Source organism: Centrocercus urophasianus, unplaced genomic scaffold (assembly GCF_019232065.1).
Source record: "Centrocercus urophasianus isolate 14NV4802_14NV808 unplaced genomic scaffold, USGS_Curo_1.0 seq_17, whole genome shotgun sequence".
In the NCBI taxonomy this organism is placed as follows: Eukaryota; Metazoa; Chordata; class Aves; order Galliformes; family Phasianidae; genus Centrocercus; species Centrocercus urophasianus.
The window spans coordinates 29269083-29284229 of NW_024884722.1; the positions used below are offsets into that span (position 1 = coordinate 29269083).

General features: G+C 37.3%; 1 protein-coding gene across 2 annotated transcripts in view; it reads left to right on the top strand.

The window, feature by feature from the left end:
• The window catches only part of LDB3 (LIM domain binding 3), a 78684-nt gene that overhangs the window by 49527 nt on the left and 14010 nt on the right, over nucleotides 1-15147 (top strand). The window contains exons 4-5 of one of the 2 annotated variants that reach the window (XM_042817678.1): nucleotides 462-537; nucleotides 14018-14040. In XM_042817678.1, coding sequence (XP_042673612.1) covers nucleotides 462-537; nucleotides 14018-14040 — 99 coding nt within the window. Of the gene's footprint in view, nucleotides 1-461; nucleotides 538-8526; nucleotides 8934-14017; nucleotides 14041-15147 lie in introns of both variants that reach the window. The other variant, XM_042817677.1, reaches the window with a different exon arrangement.

The window sequence follows — 15147 nt, forward strand, 5'->3', positions numbered from 1 at the left end:
AACACAGATGGAAGGTGGTGAGTATTTGGAGTGAAGTGATCTACTGTTGAGACTATAAAGTCATAATCTTTTGAGGAGTTGATCTTGACATGCCTCAGTATCAAAGCATAGTCATTGCATTTTAAGCCACTTTAAGTCCCATTTTCTAGAATGCTGTCCAAACATGAGTTTATCTCCTGTTACAGCTAGCTGGCATCTGTAAAAATCCAGTCATAAGGTACTAGAAAATGGGTGATGCAAAGTGGAAGGCTTTTCACTGTTCAGAGAAACTAAATCAGGCATTATTTTTCACATCTAAGACTTTTGCTAGTGAGAACATGGAAAAAGCTTTATGATGACTAGAAAATGTACTAGCTTTGCCTAATTTTCACTACTGATGAAGTAGCATTTTTGCAAGAAATGTAAAATTTTATCTGGGAAAAAAGAGTTCTGATTGCAAAATCTTTTTTTTTAATCCTCAGATCGAAACGTCCAGTGCCAGTTTCAACCACACCACCCAAAATTGACTCACCCAGAGCTGTAATTCCCCACCAGAAGGTATGTGACACAGTTACATTCAGCCAAAGTTAACATTTTTATCTACCACAGTGAAGGTAAATACCTACTACTGAAAATATATTTTGTCCATCCTAAATAAATATTGAATGAACGCATAGGAAGCAAAACTGATTATAATGTACCTGATGACCTATATTTTGCTAGTTTCTGATTAACAGAACCAAGGCATCTAGCTGTCCTATGATCTCATTCTGAGCAAAGAATCTGTTGTCTTCCTGACTTTTTTCATGTAAGAAAGTGGCTACCAAATGCTGAAAACAGACACTTGTTTTTGTTTGTTCTTGGGGAAAAACCCTTTAGACTGTGCCTCAGTGTAACTGAATCCAGGCTACAACTGGAAATGCACTGATTTGAAACACAGACATACCAGAGAATTGAAGATTTGCACCATATCACATTCTTGTTGCATTGTTCAACAAACATCGAAATAAAACGATGAGTTGATTTAGTGAATAACAGCAAGTGGCAGAGGAAATGGATGGCTTGGCTTCTGTTCTTAAATGTAGTTAGTTTCCATAATTTAAATGTTTGTATTTGAACAACCATTCAGTGACTCTCTGACAAGACATCAGATATATTTTGGAGAAACTGAGGAGTTAGGGTGCCTGACAGATGGTATACATCCTTAAGGCTAAAGCACTGAGGAGGATGTTTGTATTGGTGATGGGTTTAATTAGATAAATGGAGAGGAGGTAAAATCTCCCTTACTGCAATTTTATTCATTCTGCATCAGTTTCATCCCAACCTTGTAACATAAGAAAGAAACATTCATGATCAAAAGGCATGGGGAACTAGGTGATCTCCTTCTACTTTAATAGTTCAAATTTCTGGTGATAATTTGTAAAACATTGTTTAAAATAAACACCATACTTTCCAAATTCAAAACTTAGGAAGTTGGCATCATCCACGTAACTACCATGGGCACATAGAAGCTAGCAAGAAGCTAGAAAACACAACCGGGAAGAATAATTTGAGTCAATTTTATTTTGCTAAATTTGAAATGAACTTGAAGAGCTGTTTATCAGTTGAGTCAGAAAAAATGTTACTTCATTCTGGATCTTGTAATCTTTTTGGTGAGGGAAGAAATCAATAATTGATCTTGCTCAGAGTTATTTCTCCTTATATCATGATTTTACAAGTGTTATCTAGGAGAAAGTTATTGGAAGACGTGCCAAACAGTACTTAGAAATTCCTGGGGAAAAAAAGGGTGGATCATTCTTTCAATTAGATTGGTGTTCCAATGCACCAGCAAAATACAGGGCAGGAAGGGGAATCAAGTCCTTATTTTCCTTTAAGAACTACGCAGAGTGCTGTTAGTTTTCAAGGCAACAAGTACACGATCTCTCTTCAGAGCTATTCCCCAATGCAAGACTGGTGACTCTCTTTTGAGACCTTCACTAACACCTACACAGGTATGACAAGTTTGACTACTCTCACTGCAGGCCTATAAAAGCCTGTATAAAAATGAATCTATTTATACAGTTCTGTTTTAGGCATGATCCTTCCATAGCAGCTGTCAATTTGAAAATTATTGCCATAGGCATTCAAAGCTGCTTACTACACAAAACTGTTTTCCATATCCAACTACCCTATAGAAGAATTAACTCTACACACTGTAGGTTTTTAAAAGCACCTTTGACACAGAAGTCATAAAATGCACTTCACGTTTCCTATTTTGATCTGCCTAAGTGATATAATACCACAGGATCTGATTCTTTTTCAAGAGCATGTCGTCTTACACTTGAGCATTCTGTGTATCCTGGCTTAGGAAAAGCTTATAGCAGCTACTGAAGGTAGGATTCTGAATGGGGTATAAGCAGTAGTTGCAGCTGGAAAAGAGAATTTGTAGCACCTTTATTTGGAGAAGGTGACATCTACGTGAAGGCATGGTGGGGATCTGGTTTTCTGACAGTATTCAAACAGGCCAGAGATCCTGCCTAAAAAAAACCTAGTGGAACAGGCAGCAGTGGAGTGCTGGAGTGGGGGGCCATTAGCAGGTTAGGAGTAACAGTTTTGTTTTGGAGCATGGAAGTTGCTGACCAGATATAAAAACAAGCCTACTGAAAGCCAGCAGTATGTCTTCCTGGCCTAAGACTTTTATCTGAGTAATGGAAAAATAGTTGAAGTGGACAACAGTGAGTTTAGTTGTTATAAAGTAATAAAGGTAATGTTGAGTGCAGAAAGTGGAATTCTTCTCTGAGGATGGTTTGGAATGTAATGAAGGCATTGACCCTTTGGAAAATAGGTTTCAAAATCCAGAATAAAATTTTAGTGGCACAAACAGCAGTGTGAGGATGTCACAATAAGATATGTTACACAGTAAGTACACTTTAAAATCAATGTTTCTTTGTTTATCCCTATATTATTCCTGTTAACACTGTCACTGTAGAAATGTTCTTTGACACATATGCAAGAAGCTGCCACCTCCACATCACTGCTTGACAACGTTTAGACTTTGATGGTTCACTTGAAAAGAGTTAAGTTGCCTTACCAAGATAGCAAAAAATGACATTACGAAACAAATCATGACAGTGCTGACCTCAAACATCAAGGGAAGTTTTTCTTACCTCTTTCTGGTGAAGGTTAAGCCACGGCAATGTTAGCTAAAAAAAAATCTGCATGTGCAAGTTCAGTGTCTTATTATAAACCATACATTCTTGTGTATGTTATTCTGATCAGAATGTAGCTTCCACTAATTTTGAAGCATGTGTTTCTTCTTTGTTATGGTCATCACTTTCTGCACTAAAGAGAAATAAAGGTGCATCTTTTAAAAAAAGATGTAAGGAAGGACAATAGGATTTTTCCTATCTATCCCAAGCAATACATTCTCTAATTACCTTTTTTAGCTGATTGATGTTACAGATGGTACAAGTTCTGCAACTATAAGTATGGCTTCAGCTGAGCTGCAGGATATTACTGAAAATAAGAGTTAAACTGATTTGCAGTTCCAGTATTTTCTTCTCTAACATTAGTCTTAAACTTGAAACAGTTTTGATTTGTGATGTTTTAATCAGATATGTCACCACAGATGTAGCATAGGTGGAGGAGGAGGAGATAACTATGGCTAACAGCATTCAAACAGAGAGAAGAGTAGGTATGAATCCAAGGACTTGAGATGAAGCCATTACCAGTCAGTGAGCTGCTGCCAGCTTTTCAAGCGTGCATAATACAGGTGAGGATTCAGCTCAGCGCAGTTCAAAGTAGTTGACCCGAGCCTTTAAGGCTAAGCACTGATTTAACATTTTTCCCTTTGTGTAAAGGTATTAAGAAAGCCTCTTTAATTGTTATAATATAACTACCTTCCTGAACACACACATTACAGAATCCCATTGAGGATCTCATAATGTTAAGGACTTGTTTCCTGACAAATTTAGGTACCCATGTGGCTAAGAGAAAATAGATGAAGGGAGGATAGGTCTCTTTAGCAAGCTGTACTATGGAAGAGAAGGCTGAGCCAAAAGCTATTTGTTGAGTGTCTTTGAGCAGACTCATTTAATGCCATTGTGCCTCTATTCTCTTTTATATAAAAAGCTTAAAGTAACACCTTTTTCTTGGGCATGCTGGGAGGTCAAATTCATTACTGTAGTGGAAGAGATGTAAAACCATTCTCCCAGAAGTGCTAAAAGCCAGAGTCATTTATAATAAAGACTGTATGGACTATAAGAAAGAGACAAAAGGTACTTGAGCTTTCAAAAAAAGGGACCTGAAAAACCGGTGAAGTATTTTTCTATATAAATGTTTCTCGCTTCTCCAATATATAAAAGCAGAATTTGCTCTTCACAGAAATATCTATAAGAAAAAGAACTAATAATATTGCAGAATAGAAACTGAACTGATTTGTTGCTTCCTTGAATTCCCAAATGTTTGAGATTCCTCTGCATTTGTCAGTTTTAAGCTCATTCACTGCCATTACGCTGGGAAATTAAAACCCAGTTTTCCCTCGCAGTAGATTTCTGCAAGCCCACTGCTCAATGCCAGAGCCTCCTCTTCTGGTCGCCTGAAGAGTAGCAACACACTGGCATAGTTGCAAACGTCATCTTGCCCTTCCAGCCGCAGTGATGACAAGGCAGATTGGGATGAGAGACAGTTGGGAAACAAGGGGGTGCTTGTTACTGTTGGCTGTGTTTCCTGAGAAGTAATGCTGCTACTCAGCATTAGAAATCTGAACTTCATATTTCAAAAACTGTTTTCCTGTATTGATCTGCTGTGGTGACTGACCTGAAAGAAAAAAATAGAGAAAGAACAGTATTTTATTCTAAGATGTAGTCCCAGGAACAATTCCAGGATGAGGGATCACAACAGCAAAGAGATAGTAAGGTGATTATTGGGCAGAATATGGAAAAGAAATTGTATCACTGCTCTTTTATCCACTTCGTGTTTCATCCCTTTCTCCCCAGATAAGGGGAAACACCCTACACTTGAACTAACACGAGTATTAACTTAAAGTGGAGAATGCTAACCTGGCACTGCTGGGTTACTATGAACTCTAGTAATGAGTTGCTAGTGTGCTACTCTTCCAGCTAGAAATTGCTTGTGGAATGAAAGCAAAGGTTCGTTTATGTCATAAAGCTTGGTAAAATCATCAGCCGTTGTTTCTTAGGGCTTCCCTGTAATTTTCCCTTCACTTACTGTTAGTGTTCAGTAACACTAAAATAATGAAAATGAGTTCTGATTAATGAAATATCTGGATTTTAGTTCACTGGCAGTTCTATAATATGGATGCTGTATAGTCAGATCTATTTGCATGTCCTTTTATTCCAAGGTTTAGAAAGGAAGTTCACAGTAAACATAGATAGAAGCCACTGATTTTTCAATGTAACAAACTAATATAGCTCCTTCAGATACTTTTTCTAGTCAATCACCTCTGTACTGTTTTATTATTTGTCCCCTTTCAGCTAGCATGCAACGTTCGTTTGCACAAGTGGTGACTTAGCTTGAGAACACAGCTTTGTGTGTTTGCTGCTTTTAAAAAACATTTTGAGAGACAATAAGTGCTTTCTATTTATTCAGTAATACTTGGAAACATGCAGTAGGCCACTTAAGACTGGTGGGTTGCTGTTTTCAGCTTCGCAATATGATGATTGGAGCATGTAATTCCATTTTATTTATTAACTTTAAAAGGAATAGCACTTCACATTTATTTCTACAGCCCCAGGCAGCTATTAATGCCAGCTAAAATCTCTTCATGTTTATTAACAAAAAAGTTCTAAGTTCATTTTATTGGACTGCAATATTTGGTTCAAAACATTCTAAATGTATTAATGTTATAATTCTCTCCCACATATTTAGCTTTGGATGGGTTAGTTCTTCTACAATTAGTTATAACTGATCAGTTCATATTATCTTGATTTTCCAAATATACTCAACCTCCCTAAATCTTAAATATGCAATTTAGAAAAATCTAAGAGGGTAAAGTAATATATATATCTTTCTAGTGAACCTCAGTATCGAAGTAAAGAAGTTTAATGGTAACCTATACCAGCAAACATAGAGAATCAGAGGCTAAATTATTTGCAGGTGTATGGCTCATGTAAGGCTATGGGGAAGTGCATGTAGTATGTTAAATATGGCAAACACAGCAGTGCCAGTCCAAAGCAGGCAAAATGTCCCTGTAGGTTACTACCTGCTCTTGTACTAGCTTTCACTGAGAGCAGCTTGTGAGCTCTGTCCTTTCTTCAGAGTTGTGTCCCCTTCTTGTTCCTGTCCCCCAAGGTGGACTGCAGCCTCCGGCTGGCTGGATCTCTGAACTGTGAGCGTGTGGGTACCTGGGCACCTGTTACAGCTGCAGGTACAGAGAGAAACATGGGAGTGATCCTCCTCTAGAAAAACATGCAGAACCCAATTAAGACTGGAGCCAGGATTCTAAGCCTCTCAGATAAAATTCAAGTGGTTATTATGGGCTCTAGAGAAACCTGTAAGTTGCGAAGCACTAAAATATTTTGTTGGGCATCTCAGCTATAGAATATCTTATCCAAATTACAGAATTACAGACCCAAAAAATATAATAAAGTAGCTGCTTTTGAAACTATTTAATTCCTTATTTTAAAAGATGCACAGGGTGAGTTGAACTCAGGATTCTAGGTTCGAAAAGCAAGCATGGGAAAAATGTTATTAGTATTAGTATTAGAATTTTGCTTGTCACTGAGCCTTTAAGATTTTAACTTCTGTTTTTTCCCTTCATTGCCAGAAGGGCTGTCAAAAATTTTTTATTGTAAAAATTGTTTTACTTACTCTTCTTGTCAACCACAGCTTTGACAAGAGCATTAGATATTTCAGAATACACCATTAAATGTTGAGAACCATTTAAAGTCACAGAAGTGAGTGCCTCTGAAAACCTTTTTTTCCTCAAACATGGAACACTTCTGCATCATACCCCAGATAGGGTAATTTTTATAATTGATCATGCTAACATTTTCTTCATGTTGCATGAGGAAACCTTCCCAAAGCTACAAATGCAAAACATTTTCAAAGATGCTGGGTGTAGGGAGCATGACCTGCTGAACAGACAAGTTAAAACATGAAGATGGTGCTTTGCTTAAATGAAAAAAGGAAACTTCAGAGTTAGGTATTGTCAAGACAAAGAGCTGACAAGCAGAATGGTAAAAAGTGGTTTTTTTTAATATACATATCCAAAGCACTAGTAGTTTTCTATTATTGTAATATTAGATAAAAAGAATAAGAAAACAGAGAGCAAAGTTATAAAAGGCCCACCTGAAAGAGCAGTTTATATCACTCTTTGATAAAATTGTTCATACTATAAGCAGGCAGCCTTCCAAAAAACACAGAACTGCAGTCACTGCACCCTGCTAGTAGCTGGAACTAAAGGGTGGTTTAACCCTAAGTGTGCTCAGTGTGTCCTGTGAAGTGCTCAGTGCTTTCCAGTTCCAATGATTTAGATGGTGCTATACCAAAATAAGTTTGAACTGAAGGGCAGAAAAAGGAAAAGGATGTTTTAGCTAATGTGAGAACAGAAGTTTTACATGCACTTTCTAACTGATGTTCAGGTGGGTTTTTTGATAAGTATTACTTCTTCATGTTGCAGGAGAAGCATTATTTTTCTATTTTGATATTTCCCTTTACTTCAGTTGCACTAAACTGCATTAATACTAAATCATGTATTAAAATGAAGCATAGTACTGTCTTATACAAGTTTACTAGTTTCTGCTAGTACACTTCTAATTTGAGAACCAGCACAGACATTTGTGAGTGTAGTTATTGTTAGGAGAGTTTACTGTGACTTTGACTGCAGTCCTAGTTAGAAACACTATCTGGGATGTAGCCATAGGATCATAAAGCCATCAGCCATGTACTCATGCACACACTCATTCAAGTGGAAATTATACAGAAATTGTCAGAATACAGAGGCATTTTGTCTGTAGAACAGATATCTATTCTTGAATCCATTTGGTCTATTTGCTAACAATGCTGCATGGCCTAATCAGCATGAACCAAAGCCTGTGAAAGCAATGCAAGGTGTGGGCTTCAATAACTTTAAGTGTACTCATGAAAAATAGAATGGTGTGGTTTAGAATAATTATGTTTTTGTAATAATAAGATTGACTTTTATGTTTGTATATTATTTCAGATAGTTCTGACCTTAGGATATTCTTTAAGTTTTCTTAATTATCTTAGAAACTAATAGACAGTGTTGTATTTGTATACAATCATTGCTATGAAGCTGACCAATAGCAAATGCTCTTCTAATAATAAGCTTTAATTTGTTGGTTTGAACTAAAAAAAGGATAAAAAGTGCTTGAGTATGTTTTACTTCCCTGATTTTGAAACAGTGAGCTTCTTTGTTGAAAATCTTCCCTGAAAGGTTGGATGTTTTGGCACTTAATCCGTTTGTTGCTAGTTTATCAATATGTTTAGAAAGCAGTGATTGCAGATGTATTATTTTTTGCATGTGTTCTATGATTGCTCTTTTCTTTTTTTTTCTTTTCTTGGCCTGCATGTTTGCTACTACAGGAACCTGCTTGGGAAATCAATGGCAACAGAGCAACCTTCAGTCCTCTAACTAACACGGCGACTGGGCCTATGGGTAGTGTTTTAGCAACCAATGGAACATTTTCAGGCTACTTCAACAAGGAGGAGATCAGCTTTTCAAATAGCTCTTCTTACTTAAAGACTACCACAGTTAGATCTTCCATGTCCTCTCAGTCCGTGACTCCTGATGTTTCACCTGCAAAGAGTAATCTAGGTTCAAAACTAAGCCCTCTACTGACTGATGGCAATAGTCCTGTACGCCAGCTGAGCCCTGCAAGGCAATATAACAACCCTATTGGCCTTTACTCAGCAGAAACTCTAAGGGAAATGGCTGAGATGCATAAATTAAGTCTCAGACGGAGGGCTTCAGAAGGTGGACTTCCTATAGGGTAGGTAACGTGGTAAAATATTTAATGTTTCAATAAATTCATAGTAATATTCAAACAAGATTTTGTTGGAAAATGAATGTAATAGTACCTGCCCTGTTGTTCATTTGTGTTGTAGTCATGATTGAAGTTTGGAACGATTTTTAAATTGTTTAGTACCCCCAAAAACATATTCACAGTACCATTACAGAGTAAGGTCTTTGTTATCTGAATTGCAATATGAATTGGCAATAATCATCAGAGCATGAGAAGAATCACAGTGACAGTGGCATCTGTAATCTAGTCAGAGCTGTGGCATTTTCAGTTTTAAAATGATGTTTGTATTCTCCTAGAACATAGTATCCCTACCAGCCGTTACAGAAGCAGCTATAGTAGAGATTTGACCCTTTGGTACTTTCCTAAGGAAGAACTGCTTTGACCAGCAAGCCAGACAAGCTAGTGCACTGCAATGTCCTGCTTTAATCCCTCCCTTGTATGTATTGGCTTCCTTATGTAAAATGAGTTAAAGCGCCATTTGTTGAATCCTCTGGTTTGAACATAATCTGTCTTACATCTGATCATTGTGTTCTTAACTAGTATACTAAGAAGGCATGATCTGCAGATGCTCCCTACAAAGTTTGATGTCACACTGTCAAGGTTTTCAGTTTGTTAATGTATTCCAGAGAACTGCGTTACTCTTAGGTGTGTGATGTGACTCAGACTGCAGCATGTGAGGAGAAAAGCAATGAGAAATGAGTTCTCCTTTTTCTGCCTTCATGAATTAATCTGCTACTATATTTATTTTGTTTATTCATGCCTATTTTAAAATGAAGTTTTATCTTGGGAATATGGGAAAATTCCTTTCTTCAATAGGAGAAAATTGTTTACGTGAGATAACAAAAATTTCAGGCAATCCATTCAAGATGTGATTATAAATGCACCTTTTCAACTACTTTATATGCAAATACAGAAGAGTTTCACTTTTTGCTAGAGCAAAATGTACGGGTTTAAGGTTTTTGGAAAGGATATTTTATTCCTATGAAAGAGCATGTATAAATGCTTTAGATGATTCTTCTGGTTCAGATAATTTATTGTAATTCTCTTGGGCATTCGTGATGATGATGTCTGGAGCAACTCCCATGTGAAGAAAGGCAGAGGGACCTGGATCTGTTCAGCCTGGAGAAGGCTGAAAGGAGATCTGACCAATGTTTATATGTAACTAAAGTGCAAGAGGCAATTGGATGAGGCTAAGCTCTTTTCAGTAATGTGTAGTAAAAGGACAAGGAGCAATGGCCACAAACTGGAACATAGGAAGTTCCATGCGAATAGGTGGATTAACTTCTTTACAGTGAAGGTGACAGAGCACTGCAACAGGTTGCTCAGGAAGGCTGTGGTCTCTCCTTGTTTGGGGATATTGAAGATCCATCTGGATGCCTACCTGTGCAGTCTATTGTAGGGAACCTGCTCTAGCAGGGAGGTTGGACTTGGTCTCTAGAGTTCTCTTCCAACTCCTGCAATTCTGTAATTCAGTGATTCAGCATTTCCACTCCTAATAACTTAACAGAAGAAATCCTACGCTCTCTTTGCATGCTGGACAATTAAGAAGGGCAATTCATGCTTAAAAGAAAGCAGGATCATAGGCAAGGTAAGCCAAGTATGCCTCAAAATGCTTCTCATTTACAGTTTTCTTGAGGAAAGCTAATTGAAACACTGAGCACCTGGGGAAAGGACCAGCTCAGCCCAGGGAGCACAGGTGAAGGCAATTCAGCTGTGTGACAGGAAGGGGTGGAGCCTGGCTGCACCTCTCTTAGACCCCTTTTAAGGGCTGACTGGCCGTGGGGAAGGATCTCTGGTTGGAGATCCCTCCTTGGTGAAGTTTTCCCCCCCCGTGAACCTGGAATCTTCTGATACAGGTGAGCAATGTTCTTCCCTTCCCGTATAACACCTTTCTATCACGCCAGTCCTTCTATCATCACACCTCTATTGTAACACCTTTCCCTCGTACTGATCTATCCAATTGCTACACCAATTCTGTCTTCGTTCTGTGGTTTTTCCATGTTGTACACATAATCAAAATGTACAAGGGATGCTCCAAAAGTAATGCCTCCTATTTTATTATGTGGGCCCACAGTATCAGAGGTGGATATTGATGGTATGGAAGTGGAGATTGAATCTTCCCATCAGTACTTCATTAATTTTTTTCATGTGTGATAGATGGCAGCAGAGGGGCAGTCTGACAGAATGGCACTTGACATGGAAGTGTGTATGAACTTGAATGACAAGACAATATATGAAAAATCATATAAGTGTTCTGTTTAAAAAAACAAAACCACATTAAAACTGCCTTTATCCCATCTTCTCAGGTAATTCTCTGAGGTTTAGGACATTCTAAATCTGTTTACATGCAAATAAACTTATGAATACATTAAATATTTCCCAATCCCAGTGGAGTGTTAACCATAAAGTGAGAGGCATCATTCTAATTGCTCTTAGTGAAGTGATAGTGAGGTGAAACATATGTAACTACCTTGGGACTTTGTATCATTCATGTTTGTCTCCATTTTGTTATGTGAAAGAGCATGCAAGGAAGGCACTCCAAGCCCTGCAAAATCCATTCTGGACTTTGTTGCTTTGGTTGAGATATTGTCATGAGATTCCGAAACTTCAAAACTGTGCATTCATGGGCATGCACTTATCAGTGGAGTAAAACCTATAAGAAAATGCAGGTTTGGGGGTAAATTTGAAGATGCATTTTGTTTCGATTGGTTGAAATACAAATTCAATTTGCTGTTTTCACCAAATCATTTAAGCTCAGTTGTGTGAATTGCTGTCAGAGGTTTCACCGTGAAAAATCCTGTCAGTAAGCTAAAACTAATTTTGAGATTTATTCTGAAGAAGTCAAGGAAACATAGAGCGTTTGTTGCTCTGACGCACTTTTACATAAAGAGTTGAGAATCCTGAGCCAGGGTAGAAAAACACGGAGGTGGTTCATTAGAAGTGCAGAACTTTATGCTCCTGAAGGGGAACATTAGTAAATGTGAAGAATGAGTGACAGCTTCTAAACTGTTCTTTTTCATTCCAGTGTAAGTTAGTTTTCACATTGTAGGTCAAGGGCTGTTGATACCTGTCCTGCACGTACTTGCCAGGTGGCTTGGGTTACTTGCTTCTTACTGCGTGACCCCCGTGAGCAGCAAGTTGGGTCCTTCATGTGTCCGTATTTAGCATTAAGCTAAAATAGTGTGTGGCTCAGAACCAGAGAGGATTTTCTCATAGCATACCAAATATAAACAAACTACTCTTTGAAGGAAACGATAACATCTTCACACCTAAAAAAAAAATCTTTGATATGTGGCTGTTGAGCTGTTCTTAGTATACACATATAATGATTTTCATCTTTGCACATATTTTTGTTTTTGTAATATATCCTTTCATTAAAACCAGTGGTAAGGATCCTGTAGTTCTGTCATTGTATGTGTAAAGCAGAGACTTGGATTAGAGGATTAAAGCATCCATCAGAATCCACTTCAGAAAATGATACTCTCACACCGTATTTCTTTGTAAATGAGTGCCCAGCTGTCATCCTGTAGGTACCTAAAATGGACATAGGATCAGTGATATGCTTACAGGCTACAGCTTGTTCCTAATATAGCTCTGCTGGTTCCTGTAACAGATTGTTATATTTGGCTTTATGTAGGGTTTATAAAATTGGAAGAATATTCCTGAATCTGAGAGGCTGAAGAACGGTAATTGCAGAAGGCGGTCTGTTATGTCCTTTCTGTGGAAATGCAGAAGTACAAATCCTTTACTGCAGCTCTGACTCTCAAGAGCGTTTTTTCAGTCATGAAAAATGCATCAGGGTGAACCAATTGCAAAATGCTTGTATATTTAAAAAAAAAAAAAAAAAAAAAAAAAAAAAAGGCAGCATATCGAAGATTCCCCAAAAGAAAAAGCCTAACATTCTGGCTTGAATGTCAATCTAAAATTGCTGTCCAGTGCTTTGTATCAGTCCCACATCTGCTCTGGATCCAGCATTGCAGTAGCAAGTTGGAAGGGGTAGTGCCCAGTAACTGTGTTGCATGAAGCTAAATAAGAAGAAATGATTACGAATTGATCCTGAAGTCTTTGTTATTCATTTGCTCAAATTATGATGCGTTTCTCCTCATCTGTGAATATCATTTAAGCTTTGAAGGAAGTAAAGGAAAATATACATGCAGCCCATGAAAGCCATTCTTGAAATCAACAGAAGTTATTAGCAATGTCATGAAATATGACAGTCTGAGCATGCTCTCTTCATTGCTCCCAGCTTTGACTGCATAAGACTTATGTTTTCAGCTTGGCATTGTGTTTCTTTTGGAATTACCATTCAAGTCACAGTCTCTTCTTGCTTATGGAGTGAAGCAGAGTACACCATGTGTTTTTTCAGGCTGTGTACATTGCACAGGAAATAAAGTATTCAGATAAGGATTGCCAAAAAAATACAGACCGCAAGGACTGTCTTCGCAGTGAGAAAATTAGGAATATCTATGCTTAAATTAATTGGCTTACACCGCTGCTGGCATAATGTATGTGCAATAAAATTTCAGCCAATAGCTTGTTAAATAATAAGGCATATTCCTCAATTTTAGATTTAAAAATTTTTTTTTAATATTCTCCAGCAAGTAAAAGACAAAAAAGTCAATCTTGCAATACTGATTTTGAGGATGACCTGACTAGAACAAATTTCACCCCTGAATATTTAGTACCTAAGGGATGAATATAATCTCTATAACGCATTTACTATTTTTAGTTGAGAATATAATCTGCAAACACTTTTTTTCCTACCATACACTTTGGTAACAGCACATTCAGGGATGTACAGTAATAACATCGTGCTCAAGGGTCAGCCAAAATGCCATTGTACCCTACTAAATCCATGTAGATAAACTATAATCCCTGCCTTTTTTCCTTTCTTAATCATGTTGGGGTTTTCAGGCATACATTTATTTTTGCTCTTATTTGCAGATGGTCTTAAAGCTTTAGTAAGCTGTAACTACCTTTTCCTTTTGCACTGTAAAAACTACTGATACTTTCTGTTTGGTTATGATGTTGTTCTCTTTCTCTTCTTTTAGGTTATAACCAACACCACTTCCAAGTTAGTATTATTCATATAGTGCTAAGTATTTGTGTTATGCTGTATGTGTGAAGATTTGCTTTCTGGGGTAGCATGATCCCTGATTTTCCTGCTGTGTCTTGCTTACAAGCATTTTTTTTAAAAGTCTTGTTGGCTTGGCAAGCATCATATGTTGCCATTGTTGTGCAGAGGTGCTCTGTTCTAAGCACATGATGTGTTTAGCATTTCTTGGTGGTGTTTTAATTCTGCAAATGGACTTAGCATCTGTGCTTAATTAGTTCCTGTAGATGCTTTCAGACTTGCTCATCTCTACAGTCATGATTGGATTCCTTCTAACTTTTTATGTAGTCTGTGCCTTTAGGATTCATCAGAGTCTTTTTAGGGGCATTATTTGTGATGTGTTTTTGTCTAAGCATTAAGATAATTTCTTAAGCCACACTCCATTAGAATTCGAATTTAGGCTGGCAATAAATATTAACACTGAAAAGAACTAAAAAAAAATTTACTCTAATTAAAAAAAAATCATCCCCAAATAAGTATACATGTTTGACTTGGAATTGTGATTGATTTGCTTTATTAGTGAAGTTTACAGATACTCAGCTCTGATCTTGTTTTCTAAGATGAGGGCAAAGAATTCTCCCTAAAGTCCTCTTCTGTCTCTGAGCTGAATGTTGTCAATAAATTGCTGAAGAGACTGGGCTAAATTCAGCTTAAAATAAGTATCTGTTTTAGTTAAATGTCAAATTTAAACTGATAAGAGAAGGTTGCTACTAGAATATATAAAATTGAAATAATATTTAATACTTAAAATTTACACTGGACAGGCATTTTTCTGTTGATTTCAGTGAGGTGTTGGAGAAATGTCATGTGACCAATGTAGCTCCTTTGGACAAATAAAGCTCTTGACACCTTACAGTGATAATTGTTCTGACTGTATTGGAAAGCAGAAGTCACATTGTAAGGGTGTCACTGCCTTTCTTTGGTGTTTATTTTTACGTATCTTCTTTTATAGCGTCAGTTTTAATCTCCATCTTTTTGTTCACAGTGTTCTCAGATCCTGGCTTTAGGATCTCTATTAAGCCTTGTAGTGTGGGGAAATGAGAACAGCAAATTCAGGATCTTGGGGAC